Source organism: Lampetra planeri, chromosome 2, assembly GCF_965212315.1.
Source record: "Lampetra planeri chromosome 2, kcLamPlan1.2.h2, whole genome shotgun sequence".
NCBI classification, from domain to species: Eukaryota; Metazoa; Chordata; class Hyperoartia; order Petromyzontiformes; family Petromyzontidae; genus Lampetra; species Lampetra planeri.
In genome coordinates, this window is record NC_136108.1 from 27,548,127 (window position 1) to 27,572,562 (window position 24,436).

General features: G+C 48.6%; 1 protein-coding gene across 1 annotated transcript in view; it reads right to left on the reverse strand.

The window, feature by feature from the left end:
- The window catches only part of LOC144730819 (membrane-bound glycerophospholipid O-acyltransferase 1-like), an 84,810-nt gene that overhangs the window by 30,187 nt on the left and 30,187 nt on the right, over positions 1–24,436 (reverse strand). Inside the window, exons 2-3 of the mRNA XM_078611597.1 lie at positions 20,251–20,396; positions 6,561–6,638 (exon numbers count right to left, since the gene is read on the reverse strand). Coding sequence (XP_078467723.1) covers positions 6,561–6,638; positions 20,251–20,396 — 224 coding nt within the window. The remainder of the gene's footprint in view (positions 1–6,560; positions 6,639–20,250; positions 20,397–24,436) is intronic.

Below are 24,436 nucleotides of genomic sequence, written 5' to 3' on the forward strand. Positions count from 1 at the left end.
CCTCATGGTCGTTCCATGCCACAATCCATATCGCTCACGTACACAAGCCCATCCCATAAGAGGTTTTTGGGGTTAGATCACGTAAATGTGTCGGTAAACCCGCCACCACCACCCGACACAGCCAATTAGTAAGGTTTGTCACGTAAACAGAACGTGCCAATTCGTTACTCGTTCAGCACACCGGTGTGTTGGAGAGTAAACCCACAACATTTACCATTCGAGCACAAAAACCTCTCATGAATATTGGTCGTAAAAGCCCTACTACGTGTTAAGCCCATCCCACTGCTCCATCTCCGTGATCGTCCTCTCCTTGGCTAAGTTTTCCCTTCCAGCTGTCACTCAGTTCTTCTAGCAAAGTGTCCTACCTATGCCCTCCTAAAGCTTATACACACGTGTTAAATATCTTTACAAGCAGGAATTTCGACAGTTTTTATATCTCGCTTCGTACGAATCACTTTCAGTCGAGTTTCTCTACATCAATTACCTGTAAAAGCATTAAAGCCTTGGCAGTAGAAACCACAGGTCAGGTCGTGGCTGTAATGGGAGCACCTTTATGTCCGGAATAATTCATTACAAAGCGGGGTCGAACACAATTTGTAAATTTTACAGTTTGATCCTGGAGACTCGAAAAAAATCTGGACCAATCTAAAAATACAATCGTTGAGTTTTTGTTTTTTACCAGATTGCAAGAATTCCAATTTATGTTTTGATTTAAATGCATCTCTGATTGGCGCGCACCGCATTATTTCCAAATGTGCTCAGTGGAAGGGAAGCGGTCATTAGTTAATTGGGTGCCATTTAAAACGGCTTAATTACACGATTTGCATGCCTGATTTTGGCACTCGGCGGGAGCATCTCGAGCGGCTAACGACGCACATGGGGTGCTACGGGAAGAGACCGGCCGTGTTTCGAGCCTGAAGAGGCGCCGCGCTTTGGCGGAGAATACTGTGGAAAGTACCGTGGAGCGTACCGTGGAGCGTACTCTAGAGAGTACTATAGAGAGTACTCACGCACCACGACACGCCGCTCTCTGGCCATCGGGTCACTACCGCGCCCTGCACATCCCCCGCCCGGCGCTCTCGCTGCCGCCGACTCACCGCGTGGCACGTAGCGTTAAGATTCCTAACAAGTGCCCCCCCTCCTCCCTCCGTCTCGGCCCCGGGGCCGTGTGCGAACAACGGGGGCCGCATCCACTTGATAAATATATAATGCGCGCCCGCCGCGGCGTCAAAGGCGAAAGAGAAGACGCCGCAATTCCGGGCCAACCGTCCTGGATATGTCACGTCGCCAGAGAATGGCTGAGGACATTGTGCCGGAAGAGCTACCTCTGAGCGACTTTGCACGATCCATTTCGTGGGGATGGCTTTCTGTCACTCGCCTCCTTCTACGACCATCGTCATCATCATCCCTTCTAGCGATGTGTCCTGTCCAAGTCCACTTGATAAATCGGACTTATATATAAGCAAATTATTTATTTATATTTCGTTACTTGCTTAGCTTTTTTTATCTATGTCGCACTCTGATCGTTTGTATTGTCTGCCGTTGTAACTTGCTGTGGACATCTGTGAAAAAGAGCTTCATGGCTCCTCGGATTCCTCCTCCAGTCGAAGTAAAGCTCCCGATTCTGACCTTTCTTAACGGTCCAAGTGACGTCTCGAGCTTTGCGCGCGTGGTTCAAGTCCGTCGGGCGCAAATTCCAATTCCAATCGCGCATCTCTCCAAGCTCTTTTAGGGGCGTTTCGTTTTCAGTCGGAATTTGTCCCATTGTGCGAGCGTCCATTCGAGCCGAGCGATTTTCCACGATTTCGCTCCAAGAGTAGGGATACAATCACGAGGCACAATCGTTGGATCGGTGGAATCACGCGTAATTTGTGCATTTAGTTGCACAGGAAGCGTTTCGGTACCCGCCCCCCCCCCGCTCTCACCGATTGGCACGATGATCCCCGCAGGCCTATGGCGTGAGGATCAAGCATGCGAACCCGTCCATCTTGGCGATGAACGTGAGAATCTCACATCGACTCCTGCGAGGCCAACCTCAGTGGACAATTTGAGTAGGAATCGCGATTCCAACATGACAATCACCGCTCAACTGAAATGGGGGGGGGGGGGTTCTAACAGGGAATTGCACCATTCGATGATGTGTGTGCGATGCGATGGATTTATCTTCGGAGTCTCTTGTGGATCCAGCTCTCCTCGGCTTCGTTTATTTAAGTATTACCGATTCTACACGGCCAGTAAAGTGATTTAGGCCGCTTCCTAGTTGCCATAATCACCGTTGCAATCCATTCCTATGGCCAGTGTACGCAATTTGCAATGAAATTATCCTGATTGCTTGCCACAAATGAACCACCAATACCTTGCTGTTCTCTTCAAGGAGCGTAAACCATTACGGAAACTCCGTTCATCCTCGGAGCGGCGGCATTTGGATAGCCATCGAACAAAGGCGGTCACCGCATCGCATGCTTTTCAGATGCGCTTCTGCGGCCGTCTGGAACGCTCTTCCTTCCGATATTAGGAAGCCACTGGAGCTACGCACCTTCAAATCTAGATTGAAAACTCATTTCTTAAGAACTGATTTTTGTGTTTAGTTTGTTGTCCTTCCCCCGTGCCTCCAATTAGCACGGTTAGCAACATACGGTGCAAAATAAGTTCTATGTATGTACGTGCATACTTCTGAGCCTCTGTACGACGTGAACGTTAATGGGCTGGACAGGACAGGCTAATAAGCGAGCCTGCTTGCACGATTCACAAAGCAGGCACTTTCCCTGTCAGCTGTTATATTTTTTTAAAGGGTGCTATTACTGCTGCTCTATATGCCAAGCAAATCAGGCGGAGTTGGTGGCACGATGTGCTGCGGACCAAGCGACCTGGGTTCGAGTCCCAAACACGGCTAACATCAGTGGCGAGCAGTGTCTAAACTAGTCATCGGTGCCTCCATCACCAACACGCGGTGAACCATCGTGTCAAAACAACCTTCATAGCCGACACGGTGGTGAAGAGGGAAGCCTTCATCCAACAGTGGATTCACGGAGACTTGGAAATTAACGCAAGATCACTGGGCTCCATGCGCCATCACCCCAGGTTACAACACACAGAGAGATGTATGCATGTTGAACTTCATGGGACCTCCTTTGCCAGTGCTAAAACATAATAATAGGTTTTTTCCCCTTTTTTCTAGCAACAAAACTGAAACCTTTATACTAGGAATCATGTCTGCATTAACCACAATACTTGTGGTCAGAATGCAAACAGCTTTCTTTGAGCCTCGTCTCAAACGGTGTTAGACCAGAGGACGCCAAAAGGCGTACAGCTCAAAGACAATGCACTATCAGAGTAATGAGAGCTCGGATTTGAAGTCCCAACCGTGCAACGGCGAGTCAGGCACTTCGCCAAATCGGCACCTGTCAAAATTTATAAACTCACGGTTTGGGGAACCTGACCTTGAACACAATATCGTTCCATAACGATGAAGATTTCCAGCTGGATGTCATAAGATCTTTAACTTTTTTTTTTATTACAAACATCTCACCACACTCCAGCAGAATCATCGAAAACCCTCGCATGGCAAGTTGTTGTTTGTGACTTTCCCGGCTGTAGTAAGCGGCGAGTCGAGGCCTGTTCTCAAATTCCCGTTCCCATGAAACAGCCAATCGTGGCAACCTAAACCATCTCCCTTCTTCGTCAGTGGGAAGTGCTGTAAGCGAGCGCCGCGGTGGCGAGATGTTAACGACCTCGCTTGGTATACAGGAAGTCAAATTCTTAGGTTTTTTCGGTAAAGTCACGTAGGTAAAAAAATTTAATTCATAAAAGTAAAACAAAATATATTATTTTATTTTATTATATTATTTCATTTTTATTTTACTTTTATTAATTTGAAATTTTTACCTACGTGACTTTATCGAAAAAACCTAAGAATATGAATCCTTGCAGTCACGAAAGCTTCAAATCTAGAATACAGGAGGTCGTGGCTTCAATCCCGACCCTGATGCCTGCTGTATATTTGGAGTTTGCATGTTCTCCCCGTAGTTGGGTGGATTTTTCTCCGGGTCCTCCGTTTTTTCCCTCCACATTTCAAATCAATGTGCATTTAGAATATTTGGCTGCTATAGATTTCCACATGATAAGCCACTTATCGCTATCATTTGTGGCCAAGTCACTTCTGAAAAAGAGCTATATAGCTTAGTGGGCCTTACCTGATGAAATAAAAAATAGTTCTCTAGTTTATAGAGCGCCTACAAAGGCCGGCACGGTACAAGAATAAGCGGCCTTTTAAAGACAGCCAAAAGCACACACAGCCAGAAGCCGCTAACTGCCATAAGCGTAGCGTACATTGACCATACCAAATCCATTTAGCTTTAAAAACTGTAGGGGGGTGAGCGAGAACCTTTTAAGGCCGGCCTAGCACGTAAAGAGCAGATGTAACCAACACCACACCTGGATTGTCTCCTGAGTGCCAATGTTCAATCATCATACAGTGTGCTCATTTAAAGTCGAACTAAACTCGGGGAGGCTCAGGACATGATCAGCTATCACTTGCCAATGATGTTAGCCAAGGCTGGGAATCGAATCCAGGGCATTTGGATCATAACACATCGTATATGACTCACAGCGCCAGCACTCTCCGCGCGGAGAAACAAAGCGCACGCGCTCAATACCGTAACGCAGCACATGTTCCCAAGGGGATTGAAAAAAATAATGAGAAACGGGTTTGCCATGTGACTAGCAGAGGACTCTGCCAAGGTTCAATTAGACCCTTTCATCTGCCGACATGTCTTCTGCCCCTGGAGCTTGCTCACAATTAATGGTAACATTCTCCACTCCGATCCAATGCAACGTCAACTTCAATTGGACGGAAGCGCTGGTGGTAGTCCTTACAAATACGTAAAGATACAGCCCTGCAACATCTTGCTCTTGTTACCTCCCCAGCAGAAGGGCATTCACTATATGGAGCTCTACAGAGTCCCCCCCCCCTGTGATGGATTATTTGGCCTACTCTTCCACACAGGTCAGACACCTTGAAAAGGATGGCGAGTACCCACTTTGTTTGGCAATAAACAGCGGTTGTCCTACGGAGAGAACTACCCCCGCCATAAGAACGTGGAATTTCCTTTCCTGGCTCAAGGCTAGAAACAAAGAAATGACCGCGTCAAAGGTTACATGAGCAGGAAATCAACGACGAGGGCGGCCACCGTCGGGAGTTGGGGGGGTCGGTCACCAACCACGGCCCTCCTGGGAGCAGCGCGCCAAGGTGGCTACGAGATGTTATCACCCTCGCCTGGTGTGCAGGAGGTCGTGGGTTACATCCCGACCCAGACGCCTGCTGCTGTATATGTGGAGTTTGTGTGTCTCTCTCTCATCATCATCATCACGGTGGCTAGGAGATGTTATCTCCCTCGCCTGGTGTGCAGGAGGTCGTGGGTTAGATCCCGACCCGGACGCCTGCTGCTGTATATTTGGAGTTTGCGTGTCTCTCTCTCATCATCATCACGGTGGCTACGAGATGTTATCTCCCTCGCCTGGTGTGCAGGAGGTCGTGGGTTAGATCCCGACCCGGACGCCTGCTGCTTTATATTTGGAGTTTGCGTGTCTCTCTCTCATCATCATCACGGTGGCTACGAGATGTTATCTCCCTCGCCTGGTGTGCAGGAGGTCGTGGGTTAGATCCCGACCCGGACGCCTGCTGCTGTATATGTGGAGTTTGCATGTCTCTCTCTCATCATCATCATCACGGTGGCTAGGAGATGTTATCACCCCCGCCTGGTGTGCAGGAGGTCGTGGGTTACATCCCGACCCGGACGCCTGCTGCTGTATATGTGGAGTTTGCGTGTCTCTCTCTCATCATCATCATCACAGTGGCTAGGAGATGTTATCACCCTCGCCTGGTGTGCAGGAGGTCGTGGGTTAGATCCCGACCCGGACGCCTGCTGTTGTATATGTGGAGTTTGCGTGTCTCTCTCTCATCATCATCATCACGGTGGCTAGGAGATGTTATTTCCCTCGCCTGGTGTGCAGGAGGTTGTGGGTTAGGTCCTGACCCGGACGCCTGCTGCTGTATATTTGGAGTTTGCGTGTCTCTCTCTCATCATCATCATCACGGTGGCTAGGAGATGTTATCACCCTCGCCTGGTATGCAGGAGGTCGTGGGTTAGATCACGACCCGAACGCCTGCTGCTGTATATTTGGAGTTTGCATGTTCTCTCCGTGGTCACGTGGATTTTTCTCCAGGTCCTCTGGTATTCCCCTCCACATGTAGAAACGTGCGTTTTAGAGTATTTGGCCGCGATAAATTTCCACGCGATAAGCCACTTCGTCGAGCTGCCATTTGTGGCCGAGGTCCCTCCTGAAAAAGAGCTACACAGCCTTGCCTGGTAAAATAAAAAATTGTTTAGTTTAGTGCCCAGCAAAAAGCAGGGCTGCATTTCAGCGCCATGCAAACTCCTCCGCGCAGCCCAGAGAGAGGGTCGGAGAAAAGGACGGAGAGTCTGCAGAAACAGGTAGCCCCGGGCGGGCGGGCAGGCGGGCGGGCGGGTGGGTGCGCGGGCGGCGTGCGCCACACTCACATGTGCACGTGCTTGCCGTTGGCGAAGAGCAAGACGTAGTAGGATATGGTCACCTGTGCGAAGAAGTGCAGAGTGTACCTGTGGGAGGACACACGGGGAGGAGGCAGGTCACGAGCATCGTAACGACAGCCACATCCAAAAAGCCCTCAAACAAGATGTTAAGAGGTGGGCGCTCTGGATAGCAGTTGATGATGGATTACTTCATAATAAACGTTTTTGGGTTAGATCGCGTTATTTATAAATGTGTCGTAACCCTCCACCACCCGACACGGCCAATCAGCGAAAAAGTGTCACGTTGACAAAAGACAAATAGTTCACTACTTTAGCCCACCGGTGTGTTGAAGAGTGAATCCACAACATTTACAGTTTTTTGAGTACGACGTTTCGCTGGTAATTACATCCAGCATCATCGGACAATTCGCCAGCATTCTGGCGAATTGCCCGGATGTTTATTATGAATACTATTGGTCGCGAAAGTCTACGTGTTAAACCGATGGATTACTTGTCTTGCGTCAAATTAAAACCCAAATCGAACTGAGGGGGTCCTTGCCTAGGAACATTTGGCAGCTCACCAGCATTGGCATGAACAAGCCTGAAAACTGCTGATGAGATGGTGAATGTTGAAACTGGTCCAGTACGTGCTGATGAGATGTACATATAAAAAATAATAACCGTATTATTATTTACATGGAGGGCCGTACTGTCTGTTCATTATTTACTTCGTAATAATTAAGCCAAATATTCACCCAGGAAAAAAAATTGTTCGCGAGTGTCCTGCATTGGGATGTTTCGTCATCAGCGACATGAATGAGTGCTTGGCTTGTGGAAGGAAGCCGAACTGCCTGGAAAAAAAAAACATTCATACGAGGGGATGACTTTTAACGCTGCCACTTACTATCACTTGCCTGCTAATTCCCAGGCTTTCTCGCATGTAAGTATTAACCGAGCTCAAACAAAGCCTGCTTAGCTTCGAAGATCTGTCCAAGATTGGGCACATTCAGGGTGATTTGGTTGCGGGCAGGATTCTCAGCAGTGTAGATAGGGTCAGAAGTCTGCAATGAGCTTTCGGGCTCAAGAAAAAAAAATCAGCCACCTCCTGCAAGTAGTATACGCATAAAGGCATTGTGTCTCCCTGCCCAAATAAACGCGGGAGGAGGGGGGCGGGTGCTTATGTCGTACAGGCAGCACTGAGCCAAGTGTGGAAATTCCTCATTCCCATGCCAGAGGCCAGTCTATCCAGAGAACAGCTGTCCATCGGAGCACTGTTACTTAATCGAGCGGAGTGACTCATGCTGCCAGCTATGGCTGCCAAGTTTGGTCGAACATGTTATGTATATCGTTTATTGTTAAATTTGAATCACAGTTCCTATAATCACTGTTACATTGTTTTTATAGCTTTATTTTGGTGATATTCGAAAACGTATGGTTAAGCCATGTTTGTTTGTTGAAGTATGGAGTTAGCCTGATCATTTTATTTAAATTGTCTTATGGTTGTTATTGTCCGACTTGCATCCCATTGGGATTTTTGCACACAGCGTTGATGTCCGGTACTTTTTTTCTGGAAGATTTTTACTGGTTTTTCCTGGATGTTTTTGTTGCGAAACGTCTCTTTAAGATGTTCTTTGTTCATGATTTGGTTGTTACGGTTGCACCCGAGTCAAGAGGCTCATGGCTCAGAGGGCTCTACCTAATAAATGAAACTGAAAACTGAAGCAACCTTTGGATTTTAAATCACGATCTCCTGATTTTGAGCCGGGGGAACTCTCCCCATAGTACCACCTGGCCAAATTCTGAAACACAGTCTAACCTTGCACATGGCCAACGGTCGTGGTATTTAATTCCCAAATGTTGTCCACCCACCCACCCTCCTCCACCCACCACTCTGCCAAGGACACAGGGCTTGCGGGGATTTGCGCTGCGGAGAGACGTGTGCAATCTGTGTGCGCGCCCACGCACGCACGCGCGCCAACCACCGCCGCTGTCAATGAGACCACGCGGTGCTTAGAGGTCAAATGATGCCGATGGAAAAGAGAGTGGGACGTTACATAAAGAACAAGGAAGGCTCACAGATACAGCCGGCTGGGCACATTGCTATTAATAGCCCCCCCCTCACCCCGCTCTACTGCCTGTGTCAGTAGCTGATATAATTGTTTTAAATCGCCTATCGTTGATTGGTGACCTTTACGTTATTAGTTGAACCGGACAGGTGGCATACTGGTTGAGATAGAGTTCGCAACTTGCGAGCAATAAGTTAATGAGTTTAGAGTCCGAGACGTGGGGGGGTGTGGGGGTGGTTTATCCCTTCATCCCTCTGGGGTCAAACTGACAAGTTATGCTCTGTGAGAAATCAAAATCGGGTTGTGTGTTGTTGAGCTGACATGGCAATGTGGAATTTCTGCCAATTGGCTCACAGATGTAAATTGAGAAAGAAGCTGTCACTATTGTAAATGTATATATTTGTAAATGACCAGTCGGTGAGTTAAACCACTAAAAAAATTAACGCCCCATGAACAAGCGTCAGATTTAAACAACGTCAAATTTCTCCCCTGTACGAACGAGCATCGTGGCTGAACTCATCTCTGTGGACAGTCCCGAGTTCACCGATGGGAATCCCCATTCTCACGGCTAAAGCCAGACTCTCCATGGGAAGACAACTGTTGGGAAGATGGGCAAAGACCACCCGCCAATACGATTTAAACTCACACACCGGTTGCGCGTCGGGCCCTCTAAACGGGTAACAACAGAATAAGCATGATGGCATTACGAGGCTCGATTAGTTATTTCGGTAAAGTCACGTAGAATGGAAATAATAAAATAATAAAAATAAAACATTATAAAAGAATTATTATATTACTATATTATTTTATTATGTTTTATTTTTATTATTTTATTATTTCCATTCTACGTGACTTTACCGAAAGAACCAAGAAGATGAATCCCTGCAGTCACGAAAGCTTTAAATCGAAATTTGAGGCTCGATTAGCAATGCCAAGTGGGTTAGACTTCAATACTGTAATGAAATATACACAGTAATTCACACGTAACCCAGATGCAATGGTCAAAGCATACCACAGCAAGCCTAGCGCACAAGGCAGCGCTGGGCAGGGGGAAGCCTAACAAGGCAGTGCTGTCATCTCATCCCCAACGGCGTACCACAGACTCAGCTGCCTTGTAATGGGCAACAGTGAAAGAGCTTACAATGCATAAAGATGACTTGAAAACAAAATACAACAACTTAAAACGGGGACGCAAGATATTAAAGCTAAAAGGTGCAGCCCTGCACATTGCTTGCTCAACGCCACTGCTGGCGAAAGGGATTGGCAGACAGAGTTCAACAGCGTACTTGGCCTACTCTTCCACGTTTTTGCCAGACAACTTGGAGGCGGTACGAGTATGCACATTTTACCCCATCACATGTGACATCCAACTGCTGAGTACACATTTACGCAGCTTTGCTGGGAATGTGTCGAATGCCTCGCCAGGAGATAGAACTGGCGTTCATCGGCGGGGCAGAGCCAACCGTGGAAATTGCACATCCCCTATGGCAGGATGTGGTTTATTATGCATAGAACAATAACCACTCAATTCGCACAGGCACTGGCGCTCAATATAAAGCGATTACAAGTGGGGTCTACCCTCGAACGGGATTTGAAATCACGACCTTCCGATCGCAAGTTGCACCGTCCCAACCGCTGCGCTGCCAGGCCAGCAGGTATATCCAACTTTCACTCTGACATTGGCACCAAAAAAGCTTGTGCTTGTGATCAGTCTGCCACTATCCGCACGGCAGTGCAGAGAGCGCAAGTGCAGCGGTTAGCGCGCCGCACCACGAACCCAGCGATCAGAGTTCGATCCCTGCTCACGGCCAACACCAGTGACGATGATCTGAACTGGTCTTGGGCCTCCCCTAGGTCGACTCGGCCTCAAATCAGTACCTGGTGCAGTGTGTAAACATCGCCACTGCGGAGACAAAGGCGGCAGGGCGTGGTGCTGGCCACCCATCCCCTCGTGTGCCGTGCCGGCCTTCATAGGTGCTCGCTAACAGCACTTACCCCAACAGTCTGTTAAGGCTATACGGGGGGATTTTTTTTCTTTGTATTATCCACACAGGCTGGCAGATTATCCACACAGGCTGGCAGATTGCTGCTGTTCCTGCAGGGAGATTATACGAAAACAAGCAGAAGCCAGAGCAGAGCAAGTTGACCACAAACTGACAAAACACGTAAACCTCACACATGGCCTGAATAAAACACGGAGTGTCTCACCACTGCAGCGAGCAGTAAATAGATGCGCAGGTCTCTGTTGGCATCCTGAAGCCAGTGGAGGGAGTTATGCATTCTAATGCCAGGGGCCAGTCTCTCCACAAGACAATGACTGCTGACCTCCTACAAAGCGTTGCTCTATTTGCCTATCCAAGGGAGATGATGAGCTGAGCCAACCTCGGATTGTAAGTCAAGAGCCCAAGCAGCACCTGGCCAATATAATTTAATGTCAATTTAAACACAAAATAAAGACAAAGATCCCCCGGATAGCCTTAACAGAGTGATGAGGCTAGTGCTGTTAGCGAGTACCGGCACGGCACACGAGGGGGTGGGTGGCCAGCCCCATGCCCGGCCGCCTTTGTTTCTCCAGCGGCGATGTTTACACACCGCACCAGGTACTTATTGGAGGTTGAGTCGACCTAGGGGAGACCCAAGACCAGTTCAGATAATCATCACTGGTGTTGGTTGTGAGCGGGAATCGAACTCGGGTCGCTGTGTTCGTAGCACAGCGCGCTCACCACTACACTACACGTGCACACGCACGTAGAGTGTTCTTGCAATTTTCACCAATTATGTCGCTCTCATGCAATTCGAGTATGGGCAGTGGATTCTCGTCCGACATAGAACTCTGTACAACAACGAGGCCGCATGCTTCTCATTGTAGCCCAACCGAGGTTTGGCAGTGGCCGTCCCCTTCAAGGGGTCTATCTTACGAAAAAACAACGCAGGCTTCTCTTCAATTGTGCAAGTGATGGTGACTGAATGGTCGTTATTATTTTTTTTGTCTGACAAATACAAATTGACATTACTTACATAATGCCCTCAAGAGTTGGCCGAGGATGAATGAAGCACACAGGACGAAATATAAACGCGGAAGATTGTTTTTTTTTGTGCAAAATCACCGGAGCCTGACTTGAAACCAGAAACTCAATGCACTTGAGAACTTCAATTAATCGGTCTTCAACAAAAGTCAGAGCAAGAGTGCTCAGGCATGGTGGTGCCGTGTGGTCACAAAAAAAAACAGAGTATCACTGACTGGGAAGTCCCTGTCGTGGGAATGTGGAATTTCCACAGCTGTCTCTGGTCTGTAAATAGAAGGGGGTGCTGCTCCATGCTCAATTGAGTAGGAACCACGCGAACATATTTGTTAACGTCTCGCAACTGAAAAGTGGTAAATAATTTCTCAGATGAATGACTGGAGTTCGAACCTATGACATAGTCGGTCAAAGAATTAATACTTTGATACAATCAGACACCCATCCACCACCCTGAGCAAGCAACACTACGATTTATGTCTCCCCACCCTGGGCAATTGGGGGTCACATGATAATTTTTTCTCAAATTTTTACCGTATTGCTTCGCGTTTCTTAGTGGCGTTGCTAGTTTGGCCTAAATTAGTCTAGGATCCTCATTTGCCTGAAGGGAACACTGCCGTATAATAATAGGAGTTTTCCCCTTTTTTCTGGCAAAAAAACTGAAACATTTTTACAAGGATTCATGTCTGCTATAGCCACAAAACTTGATGGAGATGCTCACCCCGAGCCCTCGTTACTTTGATAGTGCATTGTCTTTGAGCTGTACGCCTTTTTGGCGTCCTCTGGTCGAGCACCAATTGGGTCGAGGCTCAAAAGAAAGCCGTCCCTTGGTGTGGACCAATCAGTTTCAAGGACAAAGCATATATTATCAGTGTATTTTTATTTGCATTTTGACTGCAAGTATTGTGGTTAATGCAGACATGAATCCTTGTAAAAAGGCTTCAGTTTTGTTGCCAGAAAAAAGGGGAAAACCCTATTATTATATTTTGGTACTGGCAAAGGAGGTCTACTGACGTATAATTTGCATAAATCGTAGACAATCGACACACACACACACGAGTAAAGGCACGCATCGTAAGCCCAGCCATCGATTTGATTCGACGAATCAATGCATTGTTCAGGTAGGCGACTTCCCCACTCAAGGCTATTTCTGATGCCAATAATACCGTGAATGGATCAAGGAAATACAAAGAATGGAATCGGGTCAAGGTTGGCTGAGCGCCGAGACACCATCTCCCGAAGACGCTCGCGGGAGGTGTGCGAACAAACGACGCCCAGGACAAACAGCAACGCGACACCGCACACATACAAAGTGACGGCGAATACAATATTTAAAAAATATATAAAATATCGCCTCAGCAAATGGAAGCCTTGATGCTGCGGGCAGTAGATAAGGCGCAATTTACCGTGCGCCTTGGCGCCCGAGGCAATAATCACGCCGTGTCTTGCCTGAGGTGCACGCTGCCGCGCTCGCTGGCGCGTGACCCTTTTAATAGATACGCCGTCGCATTCAATCGGCGTGATTCCAGCCGGGGTCGGAGAGCTCGGCTCGCCAACGCGAGGTTGCAAAGGAAAGTTTCATTTTTCGGCCGAGGTACAATAATTTTACTAGTCCTATCATCCCATTCAGCGTCAATAAAATCAGCACCGCTTCGTGGGAAGTCGGTGGTTGGTTGCCTTTCGGGAGGGATTTGTCACCGGCATGAGAATGTGGAATTTCCAGCAGCAGTTCAGAGCCGCCAATTGGAATAGGTGACAAAGCCTTTGGCGTTGCAGCACCAACGTTTTGCAATAAAAAACAAACTTGTTTCCTCCCTAAACATTGTAAATCTTCCTTATAAAAATATCGTGAAGCAGAAGATTAGTGCTGGATACAGTCGTATTTACAAATGTCATTTGTAACTTTGATCCTTACCCGTGTATCGATAGTTCAATTTTAATGTGCCATTTTATTGAGGCACTCTGTGTTGTCTCGATGTGGTCTGGAACTGTTTTGCTGTCGTTTATGCTGCCTTGCCCAATCCTGACAAATCGGAGTTATATAATAAAAAAATATTAATTTCTTATTTATTTATATTTCGTGACTTGCGATTGTCTCTATTTTGCACTCCTATTATGTTTTTGCATTGTGTGCCGTTGCAACTTGTCCCGCCCCATGCTGGACATCTGTAACAAAAGAGCTTCGTAGCTCATCGGATTCATCCTGCAGTCACAATAAGGGCTCTGATGATACGGAGCGCCGACCCCTGTTCGTTCGAGCAGGGAGACTCTGGCTCTTGAATGCGTGGAGACGCGGACGTGGGTTTAACACAGACCCCGGGTACGGGCGCTAACCACGCACAGCAATGCTGCCTGACAACGCGAAGCTCTCGTAAACCATCAACTTTGAAACAACCGCTCATTGAACTGCAAAAATATAACGGTACTCATTTAATCGAACCCAGAGAGATGATGGAGGGCCAGTCAACCACAAACCGATTTGAACCCACGGCTTACGAACTTGTGAGCGAGGCGCTCCGGCCGTAGCACCACTCGGCCAAAGACCGCACTCGTTAATCAATTCCCAACAAAAGCTACGATTGCCAGAATTTCGGTCCCAACACACACGTAGCTGACAGCGATTGCCAGCTGCGGTTGACAGATGGTCCTCCTCATTGCGAATAAACACACACACACACCTGCGTTTGGCTTGCAAATGGCACTCCTGCTTGCAGGCTGTGCGACAACCTGTCCCCATACTGTAGCTACACACTGCGGCAAGGCGAGGTCTGTACATATCCAGTATGTTCCCGTTATCCTGCCGTTTCTGGATTTTAAGATTTATCGTCTTCTTGGTTCTTTCGGTAAAGTCACGTAGAAGGAAAATAATAAAATAATAAAAATAAAACATAATAAAATACAATTCTCACGACGTTTCGGCCACAACGCAAGCAGCCGTCCTCAGGTGAAGAACAGGTCTGTCGGAAAGACAGCATCTAAATGACGCTGTCTTTCCGACAGACCTGTTCTTTCATTCAGACGCTGTCTTTCCGACAGACCTGTTCTTCACCTGAGGACGCTGTCTTTCCGACAGACCTGTTCTTCACCTGAGGACGGCTGCTTGCGTTGTGGCCGAAACGTCGTGAGAATTGTATTTTATTATGTTTTATTTTTATTATTTTAATATTTCCCTTCTACGTGACTTTACCGAAAGAACCAAGAAGATGAATCCCTGCAGTCACGAAAGCTTTAAATCGAAATTAAAAATGTATTGTGTTTTTGAAAAGTAGTTTTTGTCATGAATGTATGTAATGAGTGTGGTGGCCGAGTAGTAATGTCGTTAGAGCATCTGACTCACTATTCGTAAGTCAATTGGTAAGGGCAGAAGGGTGGTGACGCAAGTGGGAACAATTGTGCCTCGCAGCGAAGAAAGGCCTGGGTTTGATTCCCAACTCGGGGCATCTTTTCTCGTGTCAAGTTTGTATGTTCTCCCCCCTGTTCTGCACCAATTTCCTCCCATAGCTAACAACAACAACAAAAAACCCAACAATGGAACCGGTATTGGCCGAACATACCAATGCGGAAATAAAAATAACTTAAAATTACTCAATCAGGATTATACGCAGCAGCAGCGGCAGCATCGCCCCCTCCTGCACAAACCTGGTAAGGGGCCCTCCTGAAAACGAGTCTTGAGACTCGGTGAGGCTTTCCCGAGTAAACGAGCGTCATGTTAAAACCAGGTTGTAAGTTCAAATCAGTTAGCGATTGACTCAGCCCATCATACCTCTGGGGCAGATTAAATCAAGTACTGTACTGCATTGTGGGAAATCAACAAATCAACACTGCTGTGTTCACGTTAAGGCATGATTTATCTATACGAGGAATACAATATTGTTTTAGGAGCTATTGTATGTTTAATTTCCCCAAAGTATTTTACCGTGTGTATTTTAAAATCCACTTCATCAATCATCATTTGCGTTTTGGGTAGATGGATACAATTTTCACAGGTAGATTTTTTTTTACATTTTCCAACATTTCGGGTAAACAAAAGAAAGAAAATATTCCTACTGGACCAACAGGGATATACGATTTCATCTCTAGTATGTATGCGGCGCTTATTTTGCACCGTACATAGCCAACCAACCATGCTAATTGGAGGTTAATCGGAGGTATAACTGCAATTTAACCGTGCTCGAACAGTGCATAGAAAATGCAGCTATTTCCCTTACAAACGTTGAAAACCAGGGTCTCCCTAATGTAACTGTGATTAAGTGCCATCTGTTCATCACATAGCCGACCACAGGCCGTCGTGCCGTTGCACGGCAGGCACGGACACCGCACGTACATCGCACAACTCCTGATCATTATACTCGGCAACCAGTGAAAATGTTTTTACAGTTGCTCTTCAAATGCCATACGAATGAAAGACCTCTCGCTCTGTCCCTCTCTCAGCCCTGCCCTGTCCTTGTCAAGGCTCGCGGGAAGTCCACTGTCGTTCGGGAAGTCTCTTCGTGAAACGGGACTTGAATTCTAGACGTGGTGGTGTGCACGGAGAATTCTAGTGAATGTACTGTTCTCTCCTCCACGGCCACTGCACAGAGATGTCTTACTCCAGGTGGCGTCACGTGGGGCTGCAAGATGATGCGGCATCTCGGAATGGGACAAAAAAAAAACCTCGCGACCGCCATCCTCCGATGCCTTGCCAATAGAAATGTAGGTACACCATTCATAATAAAGGTTTTTGGGTTAGATCGCGTCAGTATAAATGTGTCGTAACCCTCCACCACCTGACACAGCCAGTAAGGTTTGTCACGTAAACAACGCGCCAATTAGTTACTACTTCAGCCCACCAGCATGTTGGAGAGTAAATCCACCACATTTACAATTTTAGTAAGATGCTTCGCTGGTAATTACATCCATAAACCACTTCGTTGAGCTATCATTTGTGGTAGCCAGGTCGCTTCTGAAAAAGAGCTATACAGCTCTGTGGGGCCTTAACCTGGTAAAATACAAAAAAATTGTTGAGTTTATAGTTCTAACCGGAGAAAGTCGAGGTGGTTCATTGGCCAGGCAGCTCATCAGCCATGGCGCCCAGCAGCTACAGCCCGCTGCTGTGCCGCGTTTCAATTCCGCCTCTCAAGCGAAGCGAGCCGCCTCTCGCACCATGTGCCGGTGCCAATTTAGTTTTTTTTCGCTTTGCACCTTCCAGCCTCGCAATTACATTACAAATGTGTCACTGGCGGCAATGTCCACAGGATGAGGAATATTCCATTCGAAATATTCTCGCAGAGAGAGTATAACTGAAAACTTATGTCACGTAACATTATCCAAACTGGAGGCTCACCTCTGATGAGGCCTCCAGAATTTGGTCGCTCGCCAAACCAACATGACATTTGTAGTTCTTTGAGCTAATTAACCATATTGGCACGAGAGAGAGGAAATTGGAAACAAATGACGAAAAGTGCAGTGGACACCTACTGGCTATCTGCCCATGGATTGTGATGACGATGATGATGACAGCTTAAATATTCAGGACTGAGTGAAATACACAACTTACAGTCAAGATCTTGTTGTGAAATTTCTGGTGACCGAGCCGAGACCATCAACCAACTAAAACTCTGATCCTAGTTTAACCACGGGCGGCTCATTTCTGGATACAAACCGACAACCTTCGAGCGACTCCACTCCCTGACTCGGCATCCGCCGCCGGGGCCACCCCAAGGGTGTGGATTTAGTCGACCCTGAAGTCAAACACCGTGACGCCCACTCCACTGTTCCCTCGTCGCGATGCTCCTGGCCGGGGGAGCACTGCGACAATGGAATACGTAAAAACGAGCCACACCGTCTCGAAGAGCCAGACTTGGCGCCGACCTGTGGGTGACAGCCCAGAAATGCCGACGGCTGTTTGACACGTGGTTTAGCCTGACCTGACCCTCTCACTGCGAGTGCTGATAGCTCAATTGGTGGCTTTGTGACTTGGCAGAGAGAAAACAAAGCTGATAAGAGAAGTGTCTGCAAACTCAACGGGGTAAATATTGCCACGTGGCACAAAGATCGCCCGTTTAGACTTTAGCGGCGAGTGTGTTGTTAGCAAGCGCCTATCAATGCTGTCACAGCACGAAAACGACTGGCGTTTGTAGGCAACGTTGCAGCCATTGGCTCCATAGTGCTGATTATTATACCTGGTATAACGCACTAATTTAAAGCTAGATCGACAGCCTCAGAAAACACTCACGGGGTTGATGTTGGACTTAGGTCACTGGGAGCGCAGGGCAGTGCATGAGCCACCATCCTACTGCTCCTCAAAGAGAAAGATCCCCTGTATAGCCTTAACAGACCGTTGGCCACGTGCCGATAGAGAACACCTCTGAAGGCCAGCACGGCGCACGAAGGGGTGAGTGGCCAGCACAACGCCTTTGTCTTCCTAGTGGAAATGTTTATACACCGCACCAGGTACTCATTTGAGGCCAAGCCGACCAAGGGGAGGCCCAGGACCGGTTCAGATAATTGTAACTGGTGTTGGCCATGAGCGGCAATCGAACTTGGGTCGCTGGGTACGTAGCGCAGCGCGCGCGAACCGCTACACCACTGCTCCGCACTGCTCCCCACGTGCTCACACACACACACACACATAAGGGATGCTGGGATAAGTGCTGTTAGCGAGCACCTGACTCAAATATACAGTGTGGTCAGCATGATGGAAATCTGGCTGCCTTTCCTCTTAGTGACCTATGGAATCAGGCACCCATTTTTAACTCATGTGAGCTAGGGGGGCTCAAAGCCAGGTTGGATTAACCATGCTGGTATTAGGCCTGGCCAGAAATCATTCTCAGGTTTCAGAGGTCACAGTGTGATAAACTAAAACTCAACTTTTTTTATTTTATTTCACCAGGTAAGGCCGACTGAGCTATGTAGCTCTTTTTCAGACAGCTCAACGAACTGGCTTATCATGCGGAAAAGTATAACAGCCAAATACTCTGAACGCACGTTGATTATAAACGTGGAGGGGAAAACCGGACGACGCAGAGAAAAATCCACTCGGCCACAGGGAGAGAGACATGCAAACTCCTACTATACAGGCGTCAGAGTTGGGATCGAACCCACAGCCTCCTGTATACCAGGCGAGGTAGTTAACAACTCAAAACAGATGGACCGGGATTCGAACCCAGCAAGCATCTCACTGGTGCTGGCTCAATGCTATGACAAAGTGCATTGGGGCCCTCTAAGTCACCTGGCTGCTGCCGAGGCCAATCTGCAGGTGAATCGTGGCTGCCTTAAATAAAGAGTCTGTCCCCTTCCATAGGAATGGGGAATTTTCACCTCCTTGCTCACAGCCATCAACAGAGATGAGTGACAGCCCGTGTTTGTCTGACGAGGGAGAAATTTTACTTTTTGACGTAAGGTAAGTGTGAACTGAAGTCAACGGTGTGTGTGGTTTGTCCGATTGCAGACCAGTCCTCTAAATCACATGAATATGGAATTTCATCACTGGCTCAGAACCGCCATTGGAGATCAGCATGACTCCACACTTATTTGTGAATGAAGCTACATTTGCTACATGCCTGCACTCACGGTGGTTGCAAGCTAAGAAGGCTTGAGCCTGGACAGCACTTGGATGGGAGACCGCCGAGTAATACCAGGTGTCCATACTCTTTGGTTCTTTCGGTAAAGTCACGTAGGTATAAAAATAAAATAAATCACGACGTTAAAATAAAATCAATCACGACGTTTCGGGCGCAACACAAGCGTCTGTCATCAGGTGGGAAAGCTTGTGTTGCGCCCGAAACGTCGTGATTTATTTTATTTTATACCTACGTGACTTTACCGAAAGAACCAAAGAGTATGGATTCGTGCAGTCACGAAAGCTTCAAATCAATATTAATACCAGGTGCTCTCGGATTCAGGCTGCAAGCTGGCCATGTACGTATGCTGAACTTCTTTCGCACCGTATGTAGCCAACCAAGCGAATCGGGGTTGCTTGTGTGGTGGGTGTTTCTCGGGGTTACTCCTTGCTCTCCTCCCACATACCAAAACGCAAATTAATGGAATTAGCCCAAAATCCCAATTGCAAGGTACCTCGAGGAGTTACTGAGTAATGGGCATCATCATCATCAAAATCGTCAGTATTATTAGAGTCTAGTAGGTTATAGCAGGTGCCAGGAAGAAAATGGGAAGTTCGAATGCCATGCGCATAACGGAAGAACATTCACACACGCACACATCCAGGCATGCAGGTGGGCAGCCACATACACACGTTCACACACACACACATAAAAAACAAAGACAAAGATCCCCCGTATAGGTTTTAACACTTGGTGAAAGTGCTGTTAGTGAACACGTATGAAGACTGGCACGGCACATGAGAGGGTGGGTGGTCAGCACTACGCCCGGCCAGATTTGTTTTCACACCGGACCAGGTACTCATTTGAGGCCGAGTCGGCCTAGGGGAGGCCCAGGACCGGTTCAGACAATCGTCACTGGCGTTGACCGTGAGCGGGAATCGAACTCGGGTCGCCGGGTTCGCAGTGCAGCGTGCTAAACACGACACTGCTGCTCCCCAGACACACACACACACGCACACAACCCGCTGAGACACGCAGGCAGTCAGGGACACACAGACACACATGCACGCACCAGCCATAGCAGAAGATGGCCAGGTAAATTCCCAGGAAGGTGGCCACCGAGTGGCGGACTGCAGGGCTGGCATGGCTGGGGTGCAGGTAGAGCCGGAACCAGCACGCGGCGAGCAGCGCGAGCAGAAGGCATGCCACGAAGTTCACCTGCGCGCGCCGGTCAACAGCAACGGGAAGGTTTCAAGCAAACGCGCAAAGACCAAGAGAATCCCCCGTCAACATGATCGCAGCGCGGGTCAGAGCGGCACGGCCACTTGGGGCGGCGGCGGCTTCTCTCGCAGGGCCTGCACCGCCACGCAGCGGTTTGGCAGTCTCGTCGAAGGCTCGTTGGTCAACGAGCATTGGATCATTGGCCAACGAGCCCCCTACGAAGCACTGGAGAAGTAACAATCCACCGATTAAAATGTAGAGTTTGGTTTATAAGCATTAATTTATGCCGTGCACTTATTACACAATGACGGTTACAAGACCCGACAAGAATGTTTTATTTCAACAGTAAGCCTGAGACCGATTCATTAAATAATTATTGCGCCCGTTTTGCCTTACAAGGGTTTCACCGCCGCCTCCGTTTGGCACACGACAGGCAAATTCAAACACTCCCTTAGGCACGAGAGCCCAGAGTTTAATTGCTTTGGGCTATGCGAGATGGCAAAATGTTGACTCAGCACGTTACACAACATTTCATAATCAGGTTTGAGTTAAAAGCCTGTTCTGCACTACTTGATCCACGCGGCCACTCATTTACCACCTCGTACATGACATCAGAGACCCTGCGGATTCACCGGCCCCTGCCATGGGAATGTGGAATTGCATCTACATTACTATGGCGGACATGAGCACCATTATATTTTTCGCACAAGAGGCCGGGTGGCATTACGGTTACAACCCTGTAACTGCGAGTTCCAAATCCTGCTCACTCAACCCATCATCCTATCTGGGTCGATAGTGGGAGGTAAAGCACCAGTGGTCACAGCATGTGGAGAGACCGACACCCCCGCCGACACAGAAATGTGGAATTCCGACAACTGGCTCTGGGTTACCGATGCCTGTGAGCGCCGACCCACGCTCATTCGAGCAGGGAGACGCTTTGACTTCGTGGTGCACGAGGAAGAGCAGAGGCGACGATCCGGTGGGGACAATGAGCAACGGATCGGCTGCAGGAACGGGGAAACGGCAAGTTGACGCTACGCCGGGCTGCAAAACCGCGCGCTCCATGCATTTGGGGTCAATGAAGAATTCGCCCTCCGATGCTTCCAAATCGAAGCGATTTGTTTCTAATGTGAGCATTGAGGTGGTGCTCACCCCTCCTGTTTGTGACCCTGTGCCAGTGATAGAAATACCGCAAGTTCAAGTTGAGTGGGTGCAGGGATTTCAACCCGGGTTTGGCCAGATTCAGGGGCAGCCGTGCAATCCGCTGCGGCAAGAGGACTCGTCGCAATGGTGGGACCTTGCGGCTGGTGTCAACTCATTTGAAGCGACCGCCTGAAGGGCCCAAACAGAGTGACTTCAGGGTGTGCCCTCGCCAGTGCACTGAATCCAGACCTCAGCCACCTGAGAGTAAACCGGGTTTTTAAGCCACGCGAGCTGCCAGTCTCAGCCCGATCATTAACGGCTGTAAGAAAGAAAAAAAACAGCCAACATTAACTTTTGCTTTTCTCTCATCTGGTTATTTTTGTAATCAATGTGCAGCTTAGTACGGTCGTACAGTAATTGATAAGTGGGCTGACACCCTCAAACTCATTGCGCACAAGAACATTGTGTAATCAGAGAAGGCTGCCGGGGGAAATGAACCCAACATCTCAGCAGCGCCGACAGAGGGCTGACACGGCCATCATGAACTTCTCGAAACACCCACCCAACTCCCAACCACCTGTGTCATTTTTTTGCTTTTTTTTATCTATAGCAGGTGTAACGTTTCGGATCACGTGACCTACGTGAAGGGTAACTTTCATCAGCAAACATTTACTCGGCTGCATTAATGCGTCACTCTTTAAGCATTAAATCATCGAGTTGCCTACTTCAGTACTTGGCAAATGTTGTGACAACAGTTCATCATAACCGCGCAGGGGTTAATCATTAGCATGTCAGCAAGTATTGACCGCCTGCGTATATGTTTACATTCTCTTGATCCCCACGTGTGTTCAGCCAATATACTTTACACTCGCCATGCAGGGCACGAGCGCCTGTTCAATGCACATGCACGTCGCATGCTCGCACCATTTGCTGCGTTTGTGACCTCTGCCGAGGTGCGCAAAGACACTAGTTTCTCACGTCAGATGGAAATTCTTATCAAGCCGAGGCGGCAGTGTGCGGTCAGAATTCGCAGTCGCAGGGTTTACAAGTTCAAATCCTGGTCACGGGTCCACTCAGCACCATCATCCGGCTGGGACTGATGGAAGAAAATTAAAAAACCTTTACAGCTGATTTGTGTGCAAAGTCAACAACAGAGGTCATCCCAAGGACAGCCGAAACCCTCCATGGGAAGGTGGAATTTCCGCCACTGGGATCGGGGGGGGAGGTGTGAGGGGCCCGCCAACAGAAACGAGCGGCACCCCAACGTCCGTACACGGCGGCAGGAAGACGGTTCCCGCTTTAGTTTTTTTGTAAACGCACGGCACTGTACGTGCATCCGATGGGTGCAGGAGCCTTCGCCGCGTTAAAGTGGCTGCACAGTCGCACGCACGCACGCTCACGCTGGATCCTTTGCCCCCCTCCTCCCTTTGCATTATTCATCGCTCGAGGTCATCCCGATCTCGGTTGGGTTGACGATTCCCGCATCCGGGCGCTTAGCAACCAAGCCCACATCTCGTCTGTCCTTGGGAGGGCCGGATAGGATATTTGCTTCCGACGATGCCAGGGGCGAGACGCGCCTCGTACAGTGCGCGGTTGGAGCGATAAGCCGGCGGGGCCCGGGGCTCGCAGCCTCGAGCAGGGGGCACCGCGGACTGATGAGGCCACGGCGCTGGGCGGAAGAGGGGGGGGAGAGGCTCGCAAAAGTGCTGACCCACCCTCACGCGCGCTCTCTTGCCACGCTCGATTCGTTTATTCACCTCTCGGCGGTGAATAAATGAGCGGATGTATTTATACGCAGGCGAAAAAGGGTACGATACGCACCGCTTAGCACGTCGTGCTACGAACCCGGCGACCCGAGTTCGATTCCCGCTCACGGCAAGCACCGGCGACGATTATACAAACTGGTCATGGGCCTCCTCTAGGTCGACTTCATCTCAAATGAGTACCTGGTGTGGTGTGTAAACATCACCACTGGGGGGGGGACAAAGGCGGTTGGGCATGGTGCTGGCCATCCACCCCCTCGTGTGCCATGCCAGCCTTCATAGGTGCTCGCTAACAGGCTATATGGGGGATCTTTGTTTTTTATTTTGTCCAGCCATGCGATGACGTCGCCGCGATCGGCAGTTTTGAGCACTTAAATCCATGGGTGCGCCCACATCATCCCTGCAGGGTCGATAAAATAAAGAACCACTTTGTGTGAAGGCACCAGCCGTTGCGCTCTTCATAGAACTGTGCCCAGCACGTTGTGAAGGTGGAACTTCACGACTGGCTCAGGGCAAAGCAGCAGAGAAGAACGACGTCCTGAAGCTTTGATCGAGCAACACTCACACGCAAATATCCTCTTCTCAATACAGACTGCACCCGCAAGTACTCTAAGCGAGCACACATTACGGATGGCACGGCACACAAGCGGTAGTATGGATAAAACCTGTTCTTTTGGTAAAGTCAGGTAGATAGGTTCAAAGGAAATAAAAAACTATGACGTTTCGATCGCAACACAAGCGGTCGTCATTAGGAAAAGGGGGTTAGTGTCTTTCCGACAGACCTGTTCTTCACCTGAGGACGGCTGCTTGCGTTGTGGCCGAAACGTCGTGAGAATTATTTTATTATGTTTTATTTTTATTATTTTATTATTTCCCTTCTACGTGACTTTACCGAAAGAACCAAGAAGAGGCAAACTGTTTATAAAGGCTTGAAATGGGCATAGCCCAAATGTCTGCAGCATGGGCGGTGGAAGCTAATGTTAATGTAAGTGATGGGCAGCGACCGCAAAGGCGGTGAGAGTTTTCCACCAATTAAAGGGCTGCCAGGTAAAAATTAGCATGTTAATGTAAGATCGGTGAGCGGCCTCCACGGCGAGCACGCTGAGGTGGCTATGTTCATGTGAGAGATTA